This window comes from Capra hircus, chromosome 4, assembly GCF_001704415.2.
Source record: "Capra hircus breed San Clemente chromosome 4, ASM170441v1, whole genome shotgun sequence".
In the NCBI taxonomy this organism is placed as follows: domain Eukaryota; kingdom Metazoa; phylum Chordata; class Mammalia; order Artiodactyla; family Bovidae; genus Capra; species Capra hircus.
Window position 1 is genome coordinate 87,442,335 of NC_030811.1, and position 22,384 is coordinate 87,464,718.

Sequence of the window (22,384 nt, forward strand, 5' to 3'; positions counted from 1 at the left end):
TTCCTTAAAGTCAGAAAAGAAAAAATCCACTGGATGTACAATGAAACTTATATCACATCCATTAGAATGTTTCTAACAGAAACAAACAACATCATATCTCTTTTAGTTTAACCAAATAAGATGCTGAGAATTTATTCATTTTTAAAAATGCATCCTGCCACCCAAAATTATACCTTTTAATTACTTAAAGCACCTAACTCTCCAGTGTTCTTTCCTCAGTGTTGGGCCATGCACTGACTTAGCAGAGCTGCGTCCCTGGGGAGACAGCTGGCACCCCCTCACCCAGTGCTGTGCTGAATCCCAGGTGGCCTGGCTGCAAGGTGTGGGCAGGGAGGTTTACATCAGCCCCACGTGACACGGGTTCCAGGGACAAGGATGGACATGCTGTAATTACCTTCGCTTAGATGGCTCGCCTTTTGCAGCTAATGGAGCGGCACTGATTACACTCACATCCTGAGGTGTGTGGGCTATTGTGTGCAGGAAGCAGCAGTGAGAGAGAGAAAGGAAGAGGTTAGAGAACCAGGCACAGGTTGGCTGTCAAGAGGACTTAAGGAATAGAAAAACAGAAAATGAAACAGAGGGGAGAGGGGAACCTTTGCATTCAAGGCTAGAGAATTTCCAGAGAATTTCTCTTTCATAGAGTCGGGGGTATCAGGAGTCCTGCAGAATGGCAAAAGAAAATATTTTACATGGAGTCATACTTTAGTTATATTAGGGTATGTTATTATTTAAATAAAACTGGTTGGAGAGTTGAGTAGCCTTTATTAGTGGGGTTTGTTCTGGCCCATACATTTTTGTCTATCAACTCCCCTTAGAGCAGAGGCACTCGACCTGGAATCCCCGGTTAAGGAATTTGACCAGGGAAAAATTTACACTTTTAATTTTGCTAGCCCCCAACCAAAATTCAGCATTTCCTTCGATTATCAGTGCAGGCAGCAAGCCTCTGTAGTGTCAGCAGTAACTGTGAATGTGTTGCCAATAGAAATCCCAGGTCATTTTCATATCACATTCTACTTTTTACAGATATCTTGAAATACATTTTACCCACAGACCTACTTGGAATTACAGTAGGTATTAGACCTATAGTTAGTTCTTGATATTCAATAGGTTAAAAATAGAGGCATGGATTTCAGTTCAATTCAGTTGCTCAGTCATGTCTGACTGTTTGCGACCCCATGAACTGCAGCACAACAGGCCTCCCTGTCCATCACCAACTCCAGGCGTCCACCCAAACCCATGTCCATCGAGTCGGCGATGCCATCCAACCATCTCATCCTCTGTTGTCCCCTTCTCCTCCTGCCCTCAATCTTCCCCAGCATCAGGGTCTTTTCAAATGAGTCAGCTCTTCGCATCAGGTGGCCAAAGTATTGGAGTTTCAGCTTCACCATCAGTCCTTCCAATGAACACCCAGGACTGATCTCCTTCAGGATGGACTGGTTGGATCTCCTTGCAGTCCAAGGGACTCTCAAGAGTCTTCTCCAATACCACAGTTGAAAAGCATCAATTCTTCTGGCTCAGCTTTCTTTATAGTCCAACTCTCACATCCATACATGACCACAGGAAAAACCATAGCCCGACTAGACGGACCTTTGTTGGCAAAGTAATGTCTCTGCTTTTTAATATGCTGTCTAGGTTGGTCATAACTTTCCTTCCAAGGAGTAAGAATCTTTTAATTTCATGGCCTTAATCACCATCTGCAGTGATTTTGGAGCCCAGAAAAATAAAGTCAGCCACTGTTTCCCCATCTATTTGCATGGATTTATTGTATCACAACTTCAAAAATGTTTTGATGACCGTGTCTCATTATAATTGGTTTCCTATGTAAGCCTACATATTTTGTTTTATGCATTTAAAATCATTTTTCTAAGAAGGAGTCCATAGATTTCATCAGACTTTCAAAGAAGCCCATGGAATATAAAAAGTTCAGAAAGTGTTAAGTGTTAGTCACTCACTCATGTCCAACTCTTTGCGATCCCATGGACCATAGCCCACCCAGGCTCCTCTATCCATGAGATTCTCCAGGCAAGAATACTGGAGTGGGTTGCCATTCCCTTCTCCAGGGGATCTTCCCAAACCAGGGATCGAACCCAGGTCTCCCACATTGCAGGCAGATTCTTTACCATCTGAGCCGCCAGGGTAGCCAAAAATGGTCAGAATCCTGCTGTAAAGTCTGACAAACTCCAGCCATCAATAAAGGGTGTGTATGTTTTGTGGGTAAGGGGTTTATATTAGGCAAAGGAAAGCAGTAGACACATGTGCGTGCCTACATGCTAAAAGTGTCTTCAGTTGTGTTTGACTCTTTGTGACCATATGGACTGTAGCCCTCATACCACAAAAGAATAAGTAAGAAAATGTAATAAAAGCAAGTTCTTTGAGCCAGTGGACAAAGGACCTTCCTGACCTCTCCAGCTCTCTCTTCTGGCCCCCAAAAGCGATCACAGTCCTGATGGCCCCCAGGGCTTCTTCCGCCACGGCACCTGCTTTTGCATACGCAGCCAGTTCTTTGTCACTAAATGCTGAGAGTATCTGGAGAGAAGAGAAACACATGACTTTTGAATAGGGAAAAAAGTTAAAAGACACTCTGATCAACTCTTCAACTTACTTTTTCTTCCCAAACCCTGTCCTTTACCAAACACTGTAGATATGAAGCAAACATCACTCAGTGTACCACATCCAACAGCTTCTTCCATTCCCCTACAAAGGCTAGGTGTGATCTGCCTTAATGAACTCCTCCCCAGGAAGTTGTAAGAAGCTCTGGGCAGGAAAAGCTCTCCACATCTACTATCATTTTCTCTCTATTGATTTCTCTGTCTTCGTCTGTCATGCCACTAACCTTAAACCAGTCATCCCCATGCTCTGCTTGTCTCCAGCCCTAGCACAACTTTTTTTTTTTTTTTTTTTTTTTTTAATTTTTGGCCACATGTAGAACCTTAGTTCCCTGACCAGGGATCGAACTGGCACCCCTTGTAGTGGAAGGCATTAGCCAATGGACCACTGGGGAAGTCCCCCTTTCAAATCTTTTGATCACACAATACTTCACCTAACTTGTTGGTTCTTTTCATAGATCAAAGATGTAGAAATAAAGAATAAGTCATTAACAAATGACCAGGTCTCTTCCCTAGCTTCCCCTTCAGTAATCTCATGAATAAGTGTAAAGAGATAGCATTTAAAGAAAAATCACAGGAAGTTGACAAGCCTGCTCACAGGTCTGCATGATGGGGAGTACTGTTAGCTCTGACCCTCTGTCACGATGATTAACTGAGATGCTTTCCTTTGCCCCTTTAAAATATTTCATGAGTGAACAGAATCTTTGGAGATAGTTTTTGGTGGACACTGAGCCCACCATCTTCCCCAAATTGCCGACATACTGATTAAAAGCAACTTTCCTTTCTACCAGCTTTGGCAAATAATTATTTTTTTCAAGTAGCCAGACTTGATTCAGTAACAGAGTGAGGAAAAAGAAAAAGTTAGGCACATATAATTCACTAGATAGGGTTTTTGGTAATAGTGTTGAATTCCACATCTACTACCGTTTTTTCTCTATTGATTGCAAACTAAACCAAACTAAAATCTTACTGCTGAGAAAGGATTCAACATCCTTACTATTATTGTGTAATGATTTTTAACCACTTTGAAAACCACATTTCTAGACCTACTCATGGATAGTCTACTGAATTATAAGATGGCTAAACAAGATGCTGCAGGAGAAAGCTAAAGGAAAAATCGAAACACAAGAGATGCCAGTCGTCTATTAAGTAAATAATCAACCCCAAAATGAGCAAAAATTGCCAGTAACATTTCTCAACCCTGGAGTGTTGGCTGAAATGGAACAGGTTATGTGGACTTTACTGTAAGGCAAAATTGGCAGAGTGCCATGTAACCATCACAATTAAACAGCAAATCCAAACTTAGTTAAATGTTCGATATTCATGCAATAGTTTGAAGTTATGTTATATTTTTAAACTGGGCTTCCCTGGTGGCTAAGATGGTAAAGAATCTGCAATGCAAGAGACCAGGCTTGATCCCTGGATCAGGAAGATCCCCTGGAGAAGGGAATGGCAACTCACTCCAGTATTCTTGCCTGGAAAATCCCAAGGACAGAGGATCCTGGCGGGCTGCAGTCCATGGGGTCGCAAAGAGTCAGACATGACTGAGTGACTAACTGAGCGATGTAACTTTTAAATTATGTTTCCTTAAATAGGGACATAACGATTTATGTGATTTAAATTACTATGCCAGGAGATTTACCCAAAGTAATAACAACAGTGCAGGGACTTCTCTGATGGTCCAGAGGTTGAGAATCTGCCTTCCAATGCAGGGAACACAGGCTCAACCACTCATCAGGGAACTAAGATCTTCCATACCACTGAGCAACTGAGTCTACCCACTACAACTATAAAAAAGTCCGTGCACTACAACTAGAGAAACCCACGCAGCACGACAAAAACCCCATGTGCCACAACTAAGACCTGACACAGCCAATAAATAATCATAAAAATAAAAATAATCAATAATATTTTATTGATTTTAAAACAAGTAAAAAAAAAAAGAGTGCAAAAACTGTATTTGAGGTAAAAACTGATGTTTTCGTTTTTTGGCCATGCAGCATGTGGGATCTTAGTTCCCTAGCCAGGGATCACACCCACATCCCTTGCACTGGAAACTCAGAGTCTCAACTACTGGACCACTAGGGAATTCCCATATCTGACATTTTGAATCACATTAAAAATAATCTTCCCTATTAGAGCACCATATTAACAACATCCTTCTGCACGCGGTTTCGAATGACATTTAACCAGATCTGCACAACATGTAACCAGAATCCTGCATCTTGAAGATAACTCTATCTGTGTCGGGTAACACATGTGGTCATGCCCATGTTTCACATACCTTTGCCCAAACAGCTGTAGAGAGTCCCAGGACAGGGCTGATGGCCATTATCACAAGAGTGAGCTTCCATCCTCTGATAAACCCCACTATGAATCCTGCAAAAAACGTGGCTATTGCTTGAAAGAACATTCCAACCTTGTCACCAATTCCTTCACTGATTTTGGAGATGTCACTAAAAAAGATCACACCTAAGTGGTTACAGGCAGGAGGTCTTCAGTCAGAAAGGCGAAGCAAACATCTAACCAACACAGACACAGGCAAAGCTCGTTCAGATGCACGCAAGCCCCTCTCACAGTCTTAGCTTCTTGAATGACACTTTCCCCACCTAAAAACTGTACAAAGGAAGAAATTCAGGATTAGTTCACGCTTCTGGGAAGTCAGTATCATTAAAAGTTGATGCTGTTCAGTTAGTTAATCCTATTAGAGAAGGATTAGCATTTTGAACATATGCCTCAATTTGTTTGAAAGTAGGAATAAGGAGGCTATGGCACCCCACTCCAGTACTCTTGCCTGGAAAATCCCATGGACGGAGGAGCCTGGTAGGCTGCAGTCCATGGGGTCGCTAAGAGTCAGACACGACTGAGCGACTTCACTTTCACTTTTCACTTTCAAGCATTGGAGAAGGAAATGGCAACCCACTCCAGTGTTCTTGCCTGGAGAATCCCAGGGATGGCAGAGCCTGGTAGGTTGCCATCTATGGGGTCGCACAGAGTCGGATACAACTGCAGCGACTTAGCAGCAGCAGCAGGAATAAGGAAGGGATCCTTCCTTCTACCCGTGGTGCTATTGTTAGCCCACTCTGTTCTCAGTACCGCAGCCAGAGTGATCCTTTGGAAATGGAAGTCTGAATATGCTACTTCTCAGGTCAAAAATGTCCAGTGGCAGACCTGAGGTCCCTATGGAGGCCAGCCAGGACCAAAATGCCCTGATCCTCCTTCCTCTTGAACATTTGCTCACTACCCTCTCGCCAGGATCTCCAGCCAGAAAATGCTAATCATCTATCACCCACTGCTGGAACGTAAGCAACAAGAGGCCAGAGATCTTTGCCTCATTCACTGTTAAATCACAAACATCTAGCACAGTGTTTAAGAAGCCCTCAATTCTTTGTTGAATAAGTGAAGAGTCAACAAGAACTAAGAGAAGTCTTTTTATGAATTCATTCAATCCCTGATTCACTCATTCATCTAGCTTACTGGAGTGCTATCTTAATGTCTTTCTGGCCTGTGATAAGCCCCGTGAGAGAGAAACAAGTAAAGGATTGAGTGTTTGTGTTAGTTGCATCCGACTCTTTGGGACCCCATGGGCTGTATCCTGCTAGGCTCCTCTGTCCATAGGATTCTCCAGGCAAGAATACTAGAGTGGGTTGCCATTTCCTTCTCCAGGGGATCTTCCCAACCCATGGATCGAACCCGGGTCTCCTGCATTTGCAGGCAGATTCTTTACTGTCTGAGCTACTAGGAAGCCCCAAAGGATGTGAGCTCAGTACTCAAAGACACCTACTTATATAACTGAGGCCAAAACAAAAACAAAAACAAAAACCTATCAGGTAAGGAAAATGCACCGTGGCATAGGCTGTAACTGCTAGAGATGGCTCAGATCATCTCTTCCCATAATTGAGCAAACTTTTTTTTTCATTTAAAATCTTCCCTTGACAAGTTTGCACAGAGCTAGTAGTTAATTTCTTTATGGATGTGTAGGTAACAATATACTTACTCTGTTAGCCGTGTATTGAGTTCAGTGATGTCACTGATGTCAAACCAGCCTATTTCTTGTCGTAGAATAGCATGAAAAAACTCTTGCCTAATTTTCTTAATCTGTCGGCCAGCTGCCAAAGTCCAAAATGAAACCTGTATATAGGCAGCAACAAGAACTCCAGCACCTAATCCTGAATAATAATATGCATATCTGGAAAACAATTCAAAAGTTTCTTTTAAATAGAGTCTTTATGTTTGGAAGAGAAATATTCAGAATTAGAAATTAATAAATTTACTGACAGATCACAAAGACCATGTAGGACATTATAACGTACAATTTTTTTTTCTCTTTTCTTACATTATAATAGAACAGTGGCCAATCTATCCACTTGAATTATCAGCCAAAGGTAAAATAAAGTTATGTCGTTAATTGCAAACATACAGTGGTGTTCATGAATTGTTTTTAAACTTATATTGATAATCTGTAGACACAATTTGACTCTTCCATCATTCACATTCTAGACTTGCATATCTCACTGTTCTGAAAAGCTTCACCACATTGCAAATACAGGAATAAACAGGCTGAACATGCAGAATGGCTCTTAGTGTTAAGTTTTTCCCATATTGTTTACACAAAGAACAAAAAACCCTCTTCCTGATTGGCAGAAGTGGAAAGATTTTTTAAAACCAATGCTAAAATGTTATGAATTCAAATCAACTCAGAGTGTAGTCTTAACTAAACTGGAGGGAAGTTAGTATCTTTAGAAATAATAAATTCAATTTCATTACTCTCAAATATATTTTCCTTTCAGGCCACTACGGCAACAGACAGTACTCATTTAAGTCGGCAACATTAATTGAAAAGTAAACACAAATGTTATGTGACAGGCTTTGAGGATTTCTATTAAGAAGCTGAAGAAAGGGGAAAAAATGCCATAAATGATATTATTAGATCAACAGACCAAACTGGAATTCGGATGGTAGACCAAAGTATTGTATCAATATGAAATGTACTCAGGTTGTTAGCTGTACTGTGGTTATGAAGAGAATGCCCTGTTCTTGGAACCAATCAAGTATTTATAAGTAAAGGACCATGCTCTAGGCAACTTACTTTTTAAAAATAATATTTATTCATTTGGCTGCCCTGGGTCTTCATACTTCATACTTCAGTTACTTTAAATGGCAGGGGAGGGGGTATAAATGGAAACAATAGGATAAAGAGTCTAACAAAAGCTAGAGTATACAGGGATTCTTTGTACATGCTTATAACTCTTCATAAGGTTGAAATTATTTTCAAATAAAATGTTTTTTAAAAGCACAGTATAAAGAAGTACATATGATATATACATTTATTAGCCAATTACCTAGTCATTTCTTCTTCCAGAATTCTGCCTGGATTTAGCATTGCCAACGAAAAATTCACTAAATAAAAACAAAATTAAAATAAGACATTTTTGAAAGGCACTGCTGGGTTTTTAAAATCTTTTTCTCTTTCCCTGTCACTCTCAAGTCACTCTTATCATCTGGCCCATGTAAAGGGCCCTAGGGTTTAGGTGCATCGAGGGTCCAGTTGGGGAAGGAAAGCCCCCCGCCCCAGGTACTGCCCCCCTACCAGAGGCCTTGGGCCTTTAGTAACACAGCTTCCTAGAGCAGCAGAGAGGAGCTGATGAAGGGCATACAGAAGGCAGAGGAAGAAAAAAGAAATGGTCCACATAGAAACACAGGATCTAACAGGCACTTTTTTCTTAGTGGTGCAAAGCACTTTACAGATACTTGCTTCTTTTGATTCTACGTTACTATATGTGTGTGTTTCCCTTACATGCTTCCTCACAACATAAATAATGGAAAGTCTGAATTACATTCATGGCAAAGGGAGAAAAATTAAAGACAAGAAAGATCATTGAGTTGCTCAAAGACAAGTCAGTGGATCATGGTGATCCGTCAGAGTCCTGCATTCCTTGTCTTGGTTATTAGCAGTCCTGTGAATTGGTATTTTTAAAGCAGTATTAACCGGAAGGAAATGGTCTTTTACTTTGAACTAATTTTGATAAAAGTGTCAATGTGCCTTTTCTGGTTCACATGTTTTCGTAACAGCTAGGATCCAGTGAGCATTTATTATATGCTGGGCATTGTTCTGAATACTATACACACATTACGTGGTTTAATTTTCACAATTCCATAGATAGGACGATACAGGTAGGGCTACATCATAAATTCCTATTTTACAGATGAGGAAACTGAAGCACAGGGATATAAAGTAACTTAGCCAAAGTCACTCAGTTACTACAGTAAGTAGGCTGAGAGTCTAACACTGTCTCATACAGCACCAGACACTACACACCGATTGATTCATGTGGTAATGACTTACTTTCACTTAACAAGCACAAAGTGAAAAAGAAAAAGAAAACAGCCTGTACCGACTGCATTCACAGCGTGACAGGATAAAATGCTACCACAGCACTGTTGGGAAAACACACCTGCCATGATGCCAGGAGAGAGACCAGGCTCTGTTCCTTTATCACGTGCAGACAGCCCTGAGGTCACATTTTCTGGGTGCTGTGTTACCAAACGGAGATGAGGTAGAAATTTATTTTAAACTTAACCTACCGTCAGGATCAATTACCAGGCCTGTAGCCCCAATGGCGGCATAATTTCTCCCTCAGGATTGTTCTTTCTATAGATGTTCATAGCAAACTGTTTCTGCTTATTAGTCTAGCTCTTTATCAGCTACTAGGTCCTTGAGGAAGCAGACTCTATTTCACTTCTGTTCTCATCCATTCAGTTCTGTGTGCTCATTTGCTTCCTGAGTTCATAAATCTGGCACCCTCGATAGCTATGTTGAAAGTGTGTTTGGAATGAGAGGCAGACAAGCTACATGAAAGCTGAAGTATGTGCAGAAATCATTGTTCAAAACCACAGGAAACCTGCAGATTATGCGTACAGGGCTATTTCCCCCCTGAACTTAGAAAGCAGGTGAAATCTTAAAATGACTTTTTTCTCTCCTCCAACACCAATATTATAACTCAAATTGATCTTCCCTCCTAGGAAATAAAAATCTACGACCATTACAAACTTGACCTGCTCCTTTCTCAGAGTCCCAGGCCAAGAATGGCACTCTAATCCTGGGTGAGTAATCCTAGAAGCCCTAAAGCCCCTAGGAAACCAAGTTTCTGCTGCCAGAGGACCAGGGTGTGACACGTGTGTATGAATGTGCTCCTTCAAGAGTCATGCGATGAAATCTGGAATGCTAGATCTGGAAATCTCACGGGATTCGATCTGGAGGAGGCCGCTGCCTGGTCTTCCCAGATGCTATGTGTTAGGCTTCAGCCTCATAAACAGTCTTCAAGCAGTTATCTGGTTGAGTGGTTCACAGCACTGTCTGCCTGTTAGAATCATGTGGGGTGGGTGGAAAAAAATATAGATGTCCAATGGGGACAACAGAAGACGAGATGGTTGGATGGCATCACTGACTTGATGGTCGTGAGTTTGAATACGCTCCAGGAGTTGGGGATAGACAGGGAAGCCTGGTGTGCTGCAGTCCATGGGGTCGCAGAGTCAGATACGACTGAGCAACTGAACTGAGGCTCCATCCAAGATCAGCTGAATCAGAACCTCTAGCTGAGTCTAGATCATAATCTAAAAATTGCTTCCAATTGACTTTAATATACCAGGATGGAGAACTTCTCTATTCTGCCTAAGTGCCTCCCATAGCGAAGAAATGGGAAATTCTAAAGCTGCCTTTTTATTTTAGAGAGCCCCCATATAATCCATACTATAAATGTATAAATGTATGTATACATTTTATAGGTGAGGAAACAGAGTCTAAGAGTGGTTGTTGCATTTCCGAGTTCTTACAGCTAGTTTCCCCTCAATATTTATGTTCCAGACACTTGACATAAGTCATCTCATTTAATTCTATCAGCAAGCCTACCTTTCAAAGGTGGTAACAGTAGGGATTATAGATGTTAAGTAATTTGCCCCAAATTCAGGTACAGGCCTCAGTAATAAACGTATACCTTAAGGAACACTCAAAGAGACACTAAATAAGGAGAGCTGTCACTTTGAGTCTTAAAGTAAATCGATGCCTGCCTCCCTTGATTCAGTCCAAGACTACTTTTATTAATATTACATGGAAACACTCAGCACAAGACAGAATTGGTGGATGTCCAGGCAGTTTTAGCAGTATGGGTAATAAATCAAGGTAACTGGGGCTCAAAAATGTCTTTTCCTTTCATCTATGTGGCAATGCAAGGGCACGCAGGGTGTATCAATTTCTCCACACAACCTCCTACATTATTACAGCCACACAGACTTGGCATGAAATATCAAGTTCCTAATACTCTGTAGAAACCCTGTTTCCTAGGACTCCATTCTTAAGGTTTGGATGTGGAATGTTTTATGCATAGTTTCTGCACAACTGAGTCATTGTGAGGGAACAACCTTGTCACGGAGACTTTATTCTGTTGACAAGGATGGACTCTGTTCACAATAACTCATTGTCAGACCGTCTTGTAATTTAAACATTTTTTTTCTTCTTTCTCAAATCATTTGGCTCCCATTGAGTCTTGCTGTCCAAGAATCCAACAATTCTAAAAAATAGACTCTAAACAAACATTATCTTGGTGAGACGAGCTAGCGAGCTCAGCTAGGGACACCTGAGGACTCTGCCATCTCTCAACCCCCATGACTTTGGCTAAACTCTACAAACCTAAACATATCAAGGCGCTCTCTGGATTCAGAGTGAGCATGAAATGTAACAATTCATTTTCTCCAAAGAGCCATGGGAATCTTATTTGTACAAACCTAAAGAATGGACACTGGCATTAATAACATTTGAGGGACTTTTCATTCCAAACCGTCCAAGACAATCAAGTTGCCTAATGACAAACGTGGCTGCAGAGAACCAAGTGTCATTTAATTCGGAGGTCACTGAAACGAAGCTGGCAACTCTGGTCATAGGTCTGCAAGTGACTCACTCGTGCCATTCCCCAGAAAGACCTTGAATTTGGCCCTGGGCACAGTACGTGGCACCTGTCTGCCATTACAGCTTCAAAGCAATTCGGTTGCATAATTAGAAACACATTAAAAATAAACAGACTGCTCCAAATAAGGAAGCTGTGAATTACTCTGGTGTTAGCAAAAACAAAAATGGGATTAATAAAACTGGACCAAATGTCAACTTCCCTGGGATAAGTACATTGCATCCAATTAAAAAAAATTAACTGTGATAAGATATGCATTACAGTCTTAACCATTTTAAGTGTGTAGTTGCTGCGGCTGCTGCTGCTGTGTTGCTTCAGTCGTGTCCGACTCTGTGTGACCCCATAGACGGCAGTAGTGTTAAATATATTTACACTATGGTAAAATCAATCTCCAGAACTTTTCAGCTTCCCCAACTGAAACTCTGCCCATTAAACAACTCCCCATTTCCTTATCCTCCAGCCCCAGCTACCACTATCTTCTTTTTTGTTTCTATGAATTTGGCTACTCTAGACACCTCCTATAAGCAGAATAATATGATATTTGTCTTCTTTCACTTAGCATAATAACTTCACTTTCACTTTTCACTTTCATGCATTGGAGAAGGAAATGGCAACCCACTCCAGTGTTCTTGCCTGGAGAATCCCAGGGACGGGGGAGCCTGGTGGGCTGCCATGTATGGGGTCGCACAGAGTTGGACACGAGTGAAGTGACTTAGCAGCAGCAGCAGCAATGTCCTCAAGATTCATCCATGTTACAGCAGGTGTCAAAATTTCCTTCCTTTTTCAGGCTTTTTAACACTCCATTGTATGTATGTAACAACTTTTGTTTATCCAGTCATTCATCTGAGTTTTTAAAATCCTAAATTGGAGCCAGTTTTGATTGATATATTCTAATATGGGCATCCTCCTGTTCTGCGTATGTGTATTATACATCTATAAATCTCATAAGAAGGAAAAGGAAAATAAATTAAAAATTCCTAGTTTCCTTAAAGACTTTTTAAACTATCCTATCTTACTCTTTACAATATTTGTGTTAAAGGTTTGGTCACTGGTAGAATACAAGTAACCCAGTTAAAACTTTCCCAGACACAACTTTTAAAGGAGAGTGTACAGCTACCTACATTGGCAGTAGACTGTGTACAGTCATGAGCATGGTATGGACGGTAGAAAGACCTGAGTCTGAATTCTGCCCTAACACTGTGTAATTTTGGGAGGTTATTTATTCTTTCCAAGCCTCAGCTGTCTTCATGTGTCACTGAGAATAAGACCTAGCACGTGATACACACTATGAAAGATTTCTGTTATTTTTGTTACAAAGAGGTTCTTCTCAGAGACAGTAGTACTAGAGAATAAATAAACTCTTTTTGTAGGAGTGTGCTTTAACTATTCAAAGGATGCTTCTGCTAGACATCTAAAAGGTATTAATATTCATAAATATTCATGTAAAGAGATCCTATTGCATAAATTAAGCAATCATGTTTTTAGGTAATTACAACCAGCCCTACAATGCTAACCAAGTATGTAGCTCTCAGCAGTGAACACTGGAAACTCTTCCTGAGTGTCATCTAAATACAGTCTACTGCCTCTCAGGCGCCTCTACTGCGGAAGCTGCCTCCCCTTTATTAGCCGTCTCCTGCACATCCCCCATCTGAGCAGCAGGGCTCCACTCGGTCTTCTCCAGCTAGAGCCCGCAGGTCTCTAGGGAGGAACTGAGCCGTCGTGCTGGGTAGAAAGCGTGGCTATCTTCCTTTCTGTGTTAAGTCTGTCTAATATGAAAGTAACTTTGTCCATTGGAACCTCACTCCAATGCTGCTGACATAGCCCCTCGTATAGATGGCATTAACTTATGTGATTCCTTTGGCACTCCAGTAATTTTAGTCCTTTGGGTGAGTTTCAAAGCACATCATTCTCATACAGAATCCATTCACTCTTTAGTAACGTGCTCTGTTAAGGAACAGTCAACCTTGTTGATCCAAATATTAGAGACAGAAAGCAGATGTAATTTTAGCAAGAAGGATAGGAGAGAGAGGGAGGGGGAGGGGAAGAAGAAAACATCAGAAACAGACCTGCAAGCTGAGGACGGCTAAGAAGTATTGCCATGCCAACTGCTGCATTTTGAAGCGAGCTCATCAATAGTCATTAACTGAATGGACACTGTGCAGACATGCTCTGCTATGGGTCCACCATCCTCAAGCAGACTGACTTCCTTACTTTATTGAAATTCAAAGCTTTCTGGAAATTTCCTTATTCTATACTTAAAGTCCAATAGCATACACTTATTTGTTGAAATTTAACTGATTATTTGGGGAATTTTACTGAGAATTTTAAAACTCCTTCTGTGATATCTGAAGCCACCCCGCTGTCCAGACCATGAAGCAAGCAGATGATGAATAGAAAAATCAATTTCTAATCTTTCACTCAGTTAAATAAATGAATACATCTATATATCTACATATCTCAATTAAAGAAATGCTTACCTGGAAGGGAGAAATTTCCTCCAGTATTAACAAATCTGTCAGTCATTTCTCCAAATACTATCATCATGAGGGGCAGACCTGATCCATGAGTTATGGCCATGATAGTGCCAAAAGACATAAATAACTTATCCTGCCAATCAGAGTATCGAAACTAAAAAAAAGAAGGAAAGAGAAGAGAAGAATACTTAGCTTGTAAACAGAATTTCTCTTTTTTCACAATGTATGTTCTTTGGATTTTTCTTTAAGGTCAGTAACCGTTCCAAATAAATGTATTAGGGAAGAAAGAGAATTTCAACTCAAATCATTGACAGAGTAATTTCAAGAGTCTATTTATTTTGTATCTGTGTGGAAAAAATTCTAATTTCATTTAATCAGTGTCTTATTTGGATAAGTGATTGCAATATAATCAGAAGGGACTAAGATTTGGTTTCATTAAGAAATACTGTTTGATCTTCCAGAGCTCTTGAGGTAGTGAATTAGAAACAGCTAGGTGTTGATGTCATTTACATACACACACATATAATACATCCTTTAAAAAGACATTCAGAATATTTCAGAGGGAGAATTATAAAGGGCGGAGAAGGAACAGATATCCTGGGTTTTGCGGATAAGGCCCCTTTAAGAGGCTTAAGTTAGCTTTTGGAAGACAGATCAATAGCGAAGGGCAAGGAACTTAAGCAGTGCCTGGGTGTGTGCTTTAGGGAAGTCTTGCTTATGGAGATGATACTCATTGTAGAATCTTGAAGGACAATGGGGAATTAGCGAAGAAGAACTGGGGAGTGCAGAGAAAGTGGGGGAAGTGGGGGTTTAGAACAGCAGGGTGACTGGAAACTACGAGTCCTCAGGGAACTCCACGTGGTGGAATTTCTAAGCACACAGTACAGAGCATGGAAGACGATATTAGAGAGAGGCCTAAAAGGCCTGGTGGCCACACCAACTATCTTGGATTTAGTACCGTCTATAGAGGGCTTCCCTGCTGGCTCAGCTGGTAAAGAATCTGCCTGCAATGTGGGAGACTTTGGTTCAATCCCTGGGTTGGGAAGATCCCTGGAGAAGGGCAAGGCTACCCATTCCAGTACTCTGGCCTGGAGAATTCCATGGACTGAATAGCCCATGGTGTCACAAAGAGTCAGACATGACTGAGCAACTTCCGCTTATCACTTATAGAGGGAAGTAGTTATACCAGTAAAGTGCACAACACCCAAGAACTAACCAGCGATCAGTGTCATGATACTCCCAAACCCTTTGTCCTTCACCACCTGTTTTAGTTCTCTCCAAATTCCCACTTTTTCTCCCCATTTCTGATTGACTGAAACTATGCCTCTCTCTCTGTTCTTCTTTCGTCCTCTGCCTTCCAGACTACATCTCCCGCCTCTTAGTCTTCCATTGCTATACTTTTCCCTTTGTCCCTTACATCTCTCTCATCTTTTTAACCCTTATCTCTGCCCATTCCCCCATCCCACTCCCTTTGGAGGACAAAGGAAGGAACAGCCATCAAGAGAATGGGTGATGAGTCAGGCTGGGCAGAGTGGGGTCCTTGAAAGTGGAGGCTGAGTCAGAGGGAGCCACCATGCAGGGGCACCCTGAAGCTAAAGCACAAAGTGGGGGGGTGGTGGGGGGCGGTGTGGCAACTGCTCTCAGGGATTTCCAGAAGTTCGGTCTGGGAGACCAAATTCCATCATTAAACACAGAGGGCAAGCAAGAATGTTGAGAGAGACAAAGGGTGGGAAGCCAGGTGGAGCTTGGAATGAAACAAGGCGGGCAGGTAAAGTCCAGAGCAGGTGGGAAGGGCCCATAAAATTGCCACAAAAGGGACCAGTGTCCCCAAGGTTCACCTTAGTGCTCAGAGGGGAAGGGAGATAGAGCACTTGAGTTTCTGGGCCACAGCTCAAGCATAGGAGCAAGTCAACATGCAATGTTGTCTCCACCAAACATTTACGTGAAACTGCTGCTGCTGCTGCTAAGTCGCCTCAGCCGTGTCCAACTCTGTGTGACCCCACAGACAGCAGCCCACCAGGCTCCTCTGTCCCTGGAATTCTCCAGGCAAGAATACTAGAGTGGGTTGCCATTTCCTTCTCCACGTGAAACTGAGGAAAGTTTTAAAGGCTTCTCATAGTACATTTGAAACTCATGTAATGTAATATATACACTGCACCTTAATTAAAGAGTTTCTCATATTAATGAAACAAAATTCTGTCACCAAGCTTCAGTGAAAATTCCAGGAATTTCACAGTAATATCCTAAGTAACCTAGATCTGTTTCCAGTGATTTTTTCAACAGAAGAATGCCTTTCTGTGTTGTGCTGTGCTTAGTCACTCAGTTGTGTCCGACTCTTTGCAACCCTATGGACTGTAGCCTGCCAGGCTTCTCTGTCCATGGGGATTCTCCAGGCAAGAATACCAGAGTGGGTTACTCCGTGCCCTACTCCAGGGGATCTTTCCAACCCGGGGATCGAACCCAGATCTCCCTCTTTGCGGGTATATTCTTTACCATCTGAGCCACCAGAGAAGCCCGAATGCCTTTCTAACTCCTATTACAATGCAGTCTTATACTGAACCTCAGTCAGAACAGCAGCAAAAAGATCTATTAGGACAGTGAAAAGGATTACACTTATATTTAAGGTTAAACTTTCAAATTCAAATGAAAACTTCTGTTTCTACTTTAAGGTTTGTGACATTTTGTTTGCTATAAGAGGCTGATTGAAAACCTTTGCATTAAAACCAGATTTCTCTAAAATACTGAACTGAAAAAATGTTACCCTTACTGAGATTTTTAAACACAAAAGTCACAAGCATAAGGGAGAAGAGAATGAAACTTAATAAGCTGGAGACTTCAGATGACATGCTTTTCTTTCTTTTTTTTTTTTTTACCAACTTCTTTGTTATCAAATAATAGCTGTCATAGTTTGGAACATATCATATTCACTGAAAGTAGGCAAACATTTTCTTGGGTCCCCTCGCTAAGACATATTACAGATGAAAAACAGATTTGACTTCTTCCAAAAATATGTTGGCTTGCCCTGGACCAGTGGAAAACCACTGAGGATTATCATAAACATCTGAATCTGTAATAGTAACTTCATATTTAATCAATTTTCCTGGAGGCCAATGTGAACATAGATTTCTTAAGCATTTACAATTTTCTGTAGTTAACAATCTCCTTATATGCAAGTTTATTTTAAGGTAAATTTGTGCTTGTGTGTGAAACAGTGCAGAGATGTATTTTTCTGAAATTAATTGGTTTGTATGGTGCTTCAAACACCAGTCCTAACTTCAATTTCCAGTTAGTTCCAGTTATACCAGTTAATTCTGCTCTTCCAGCCAGCCTATCCCTACCTGTTTTGTCATCCACCTTGAAAATGTGGGCCATTAAATACAATGAGCCAATCCAGGACATGTATCTTAAAGTACTCCTCACTACAGATCCAAGACATCAAACTTAAATGAAGGCAGAACTGATTCAAAATTAATATTTCACAGCTTACCAATGTTAATGGTCCAATCAAATTTACTTTCTTCATTTTTTCCTTAGCTTGGCTGCTGTAAAAAATATATATATAACCGAATTTAAAAACTCTTACAAAATATTTCACAGTCAACTGAATATAAATTTAAGTAGTTACCATATTTGAATATTATATATTCAAATGTAAAAGAGTGATGTCCACAAACTGTCGAAATTATCCAGTTTAACACACGGTGTAAGACAATAACCAAGTGCAAAGGTAACTGTCCAAGGCACGATAGAAATCTCTGGATAACTGGGGAATCGTCACCTGCCTGCAGCACGCATGCACAGAAGGAAGATGATCATGTCAACAATGTCTGCAAGATCAGTTAATTCTTCATGTGCTAAAAAGGTACATCTTGATCTAAAATTAGTAAAGGCCACTCTTCTGAATGATTATACGGAGTGCCGTCAGGAAATCCTGTCGGCTCTAAAGTCAAAATACATCTTGAGTTCACTCGCTCTTTGCCAGTTTCATAACTATCCTAACAGCCCGGAGAACTCCTGCCTTGTTTCTCCACTTCCGCTCGTGCCCACTCCAGTCTATCCGCAAGGCAACACTCAGAGTCATCATTTACAAACACAAGTCACATGCTTGCTAAAGAGGAGGAAGAGGCGAGTGATGGACTGGGAGTTTGCGATTAGCACATGCCAGCTATTACAAACAAGATGGGTGAACAACAAGGGCCTCCTGCAGAGCACAGGGAACTGTATTCAGCCTCCTGTAAGAAACCATAGTGGGAAAGAACATGGAAAAGAATGTGTGTGCAAACATGTCTATATATATGTATAGCTGATCATTTTGCTGTATAGCAGAAATTAACACAACACTGGAAATCAACTACACTTCAATAAACGAAAAACAACTCTCAGGCCATATTATGCTGCTACTCTGCTCAAAGACTTACAGGTGGCTTCCACTTTTCTCAGAGAAAAAGCCAGATCCTTACCCTGGCCTCTCCGGCCCCACACGATATTCTTTGTTGCCCACTCCCACCCCTGCCAGCTCGGCCCCAGTCACCCAGCTCTCTCTGCTGCTGCTGTCCTGTGAACCCTCCAAACACGCTCCCCCTGCGGGGCCTGCATTACCTCTGCCGGGAGTGGTACATATATGCCACACAGCTCTCTCATTTTTTTTTCAAGTTCTTGCTTAAATAATGCCTTCGCAATATGACCTACCTTAACTACCCTATTTAAAATTGCTTTTTTGCACTCTTGATTTCTTTAGCCTTAATTAACGTGTTCCCATAGCATTCATTACCTGCTAACAATTGTTTGCAGGACTAAGTGCCCCTGGGAAAAGAGTTTATGGATGCTTCTTTTTCACAAATGACCACCTATTTGCATAGATCTAACTTTATATTACTTAAAGCCCAAGAGTGCCCCTGGTTTCCTGGTCTGGGATATCTGATGCCCTTTGGTGATAACCTGTCTCAGAAGCACAGGCTATTAATTTGGTTTTGGGTTGGAAATGCTGTTGCTTCCTCAGTCTTGGGTATAGAATGAAACACAATCCGGTTCTCCCCTGAGGCAGGAAGATGGAATTTGATGTAATATTTTTCTTTTATGTATCTTGGGCTTTAATTCCATGCCATATAAAGACCACTTGCAAGATTCTAGCAGCTACATATTCAGCATATGTATTGTTTGCATCTATTCTCAATAATAAATAAATGCTAACTGTAGAGAGAAGACTTTCTTTTACCTAAATGCATTCATTTAAATTTCCAGGTAAAGTTTTATTCACAGGACTTGATCCCAAACTATCTGGAACATTTTCTAAAATCAAAGGACTGACACCTGCAACGAAATGTGTTCACAAGAATGTGACAGGCAAAACTGCGTGATCGGAACGACCGTGGAACTCTCAGTTTTCCCTAGACACTGAAGTGAGCTGAACTTCCTTTAGCATACAAGCTTTGGTCCATTTTTAATAAAAGTGTGTCTCATTACACTTAAGTTCATAATCTTAACTTTTTCTTAGTCTTTTATACTCTTTGAACTGTCTTCTTCCCGACACAAGGCTGTGAGCGCCACTTCTGAGCACTTCCTTGGGCTCTGTTGTGTCACTGTGTCTTTTGCAGGGGTAGCCCCTCTGTACACTCACCAATGTTTAGCCAGTGCAACACGAAACAGACTTCTTGGAGAAAATGCCCCCTGTTTATAGATTCACAGTCAATTCCAGCCTAAACTGCCAGCGAATGAAAACCACATTTTTCTAGAAGAAAAAATACCACCCGTTGGTTTTCCAATTTTATAGGGTGAACTAGATATTCTGTGAATGAATACCACAGTACATAGAAGAAATAAAGCAAGATCATGTTTGAAGAAATTAACAGACTAAAATAATGGCCCGGTTTAACCACCAGATAGACATGTTCTCTGTTAACTAATCAGGCCACTTGCAGCTTGAGGATCCACTACAGAACCTGATAAGTGTGTCCCTCTGGGTGATCACTGGATGACACTGGTCAATTAGTTCTGGGTGGCTTGGCATGAACTCAGAGACCACAACAGCCTCATAAATTTTGAGGCTGAAGGCAAAAATGATTCACTGTCCTCAAAGTGAAAGAGGGACAAAGACAGCATGCCACTTACTGATTGCTTATGCCCCTGCTAAGGTGGAGAAGTGAGAGTGACGAGGGCCCTCGGGAACAAAAGAGCCAGCACAGGGAGAAAGACAGGCAAGCAGACAGAGGCAGAGGTTTCCCCCTCGCATCTGAGCAACAATTTCTTTGGAAGCACAGGTAACCCGCCCCAGGCTGCTCAAGGTTCGCCTCCCCAACTCACCCCTCACCCCCCAGAGGGGAGACAGAGGGAACCTGAGAGCTGAGAGGAGGGTGGGTAAAATGAGGAAGAGGAATAATGAGTGGAAGGAAGGAGCTGCCTGCTTCACTATACTTGTTTAAAAAGCACAACCATCAACAGCAGACGTCTGATGCTCTTCAAGCCTGGAAGATCAGACCATGCTTATGAAAGTTTTCTGGAAAAGTCGTGAGCTCCATAATGCAAGGAATGTTACACCACACATGCTCATCGAAGGGCCCTGCACAAAGGGAAAGGGGCGCTTTCAAACCATGCTCTCTTTCCTGGTGGTGTTTATTGGCTCAGTCGTGTCTGACTCTTTGCCACCCAGAGGACTGTAGCCCACCAGGCTCTTCTGTCCATGGGGATTCTCCAGGGAAGAATACAGGAGTGGGTTGCCTTGCCCGTCTCAAGGGGATCTTCCCAACCCAGGGATCCCGGCGTGTCTGAGGGATTCTTTACCACTGAGCCACCAGGAAAGCCAGCCTGTCGCAAAAGAAGCCTCAGTGACATTCCTTGGGTAAAGTCAGAACCACAGAAAAGACTCTAAGGAAACTCCAAAACAAAGGCCAAAGGCATCCTCCACTCAGCTTCTTTCCTCGGCTACATGTGGCTCTGCTGACTCGCGTGTAACGAGAAAAGCAGAAAAACGGTGGCCGAGTACCTGCGGACGCCCAGTTCAAATCCGTCCTCCCTGGTCTCGGTGATCCGGAAGGTTGCGATCCTTCCCACCTCTGGATCCATCTCAGCCTGGGGAGAAACCAGTCTCAGGTCCAAGGGCATCAGCCCCAGCTTGGGGAGGTCGCCCAGCCTCCTCACAACACCCCCCTCCCCACCCCGCCGGGGGGTCGGGGCCAGCAGACTGGTCGCGGGGACCGGGAGGACCGCGCGGATGCCACGCTGCCCGCCACGCGGAGCCCACCTTCCCGCGCTCCCCTCACCCGGGGCTGCGCCTGTCTCCGGCCGAGCCGCTGGGCGCGCCGGGGCTGCGCCTGTCTCCGGCCGAGCCGCTGGGACTTTGCTCGCCCCCGCCCCCCGCCCCACCCCGAGAGGGTCCGGCCCCAGAGACGCCTCCTGAAGCCGCCGGGGCCACGGCCCCGGGCAGAGGCGGCGCTCCAGCCGCCAGGCTCGCTGCGCACACCCCGCGGGGACGGGGGCTCGGCGCGCCGCCCTCCGCTGCCGCCCACCCCCGGCCAGCCGCCAGCCCCGGGCCCGCCGCGCCAGCTGCGGCCGATAAGCCCCGCGACCCGCCTGGTGCCGCCGGGTGTTCCGAAAGCCTGGCCTGCGGGCCCCTCGAGCCCTCCAGAGTGACTGTCACACTCCTTCAGAGCAGTTTTCTTTTTGAAGCCTTGCGGGGACAGTTTGTACTGCTCACCAATGATGGGGCAGCTGAGGGACCCCTACGCTCGCCTCCTGCAGCTTCTGCATCCCTGGGGGGCACCGGGCAGGGCCGCCCAAAAACATCGCATTAAGCTCTTCGCAGGATAATGCAGTCGGTGCCTTCTTAACACCAGGGAAGCCTTTCTTAACACGGAGAGGCCCAGAACTTTAGGGCTGGAGGGCGCTTTAGAAATCGCCAAATTCAACCGCTTCTCGTCCACTCCCTTTCCAACAGGAAACTGAAGCCCAGGGAGGTCGAGTCTCGCCTGTGGCTGCATCCTCAGGACCAGGGTCCAGTCTCCAGTGTCCTCTCCTGGAATCCGGTTCTGATCCTGGACTTCTCTCTGTGCTCAGGTGTCTCTAAACCTCGCGCTCAGGAGAATCCTCTGTGTGGTTTTCTCATCCCTTTTCATGAACCTCGCGCCACACTCCTTAAAGGGAAAATCAAAAACAGGGAGCAACATGTTATCATAGCTTTGAAGCCAGTGGGATTCAAACTCAGAGCTTCCTATCTCACTAGTTATGTCACCTTGGACACTTTCTCGCTTCTCTAAGCCTCAGTTTCTTCATATGGTAACATGAGGATAAAACACCCCCCTTACTAGGTCACTGTGAGGAATAAATGAACTAAGAAGGTAGAAGGAGCTAG

The 22,384-nt window shown here is 42.9% G+C and overlaps 1 protein-coding gene across 4 annotated transcripts in view; it reads right to left on the reverse strand.

Moving 5' to 3' along the window:
* Positions 1 to 21,357, reverse strand: part of ABCB4 (ATP binding cassette subfamily B member 4) — a 74,451-nt gene extending 53,094 nt beyond the window's left edge. Inside the window, exons 1-8 of one of the 4 annotated variants that reach the window (XM_018047296.1) lie at positions 21,278 to 21,357; positions 21,020 to 21,105; positions 17,528 to 17,582; positions 14,044 to 14,194; positions 7,949 to 8,006; positions 6,604 to 6,795; positions 4,891 to 5,062; positions 2,402 to 2,526 (exon numbers count right to left, since the gene is read on the reverse strand). In XM_018047296.1, coding sequence (XP_017902785.1) covers positions 2,402 to 2,526; positions 4,891 to 5,062; positions 6,604 to 6,795; positions 7,949 to 8,006; positions 14,044 to 14,194; positions 17,528 to 17,582; positions 21,020 to 21,099 — 833 coding nt within the window. In that variant the 5' untranslated portion in view covers positions 21,100 to 21,105; positions 21,278 to 21,357. The other 3 variants (XM_018047297.1, XM_018047295.1, XM_018047298.1) reach the window with 3 other exon arrangements.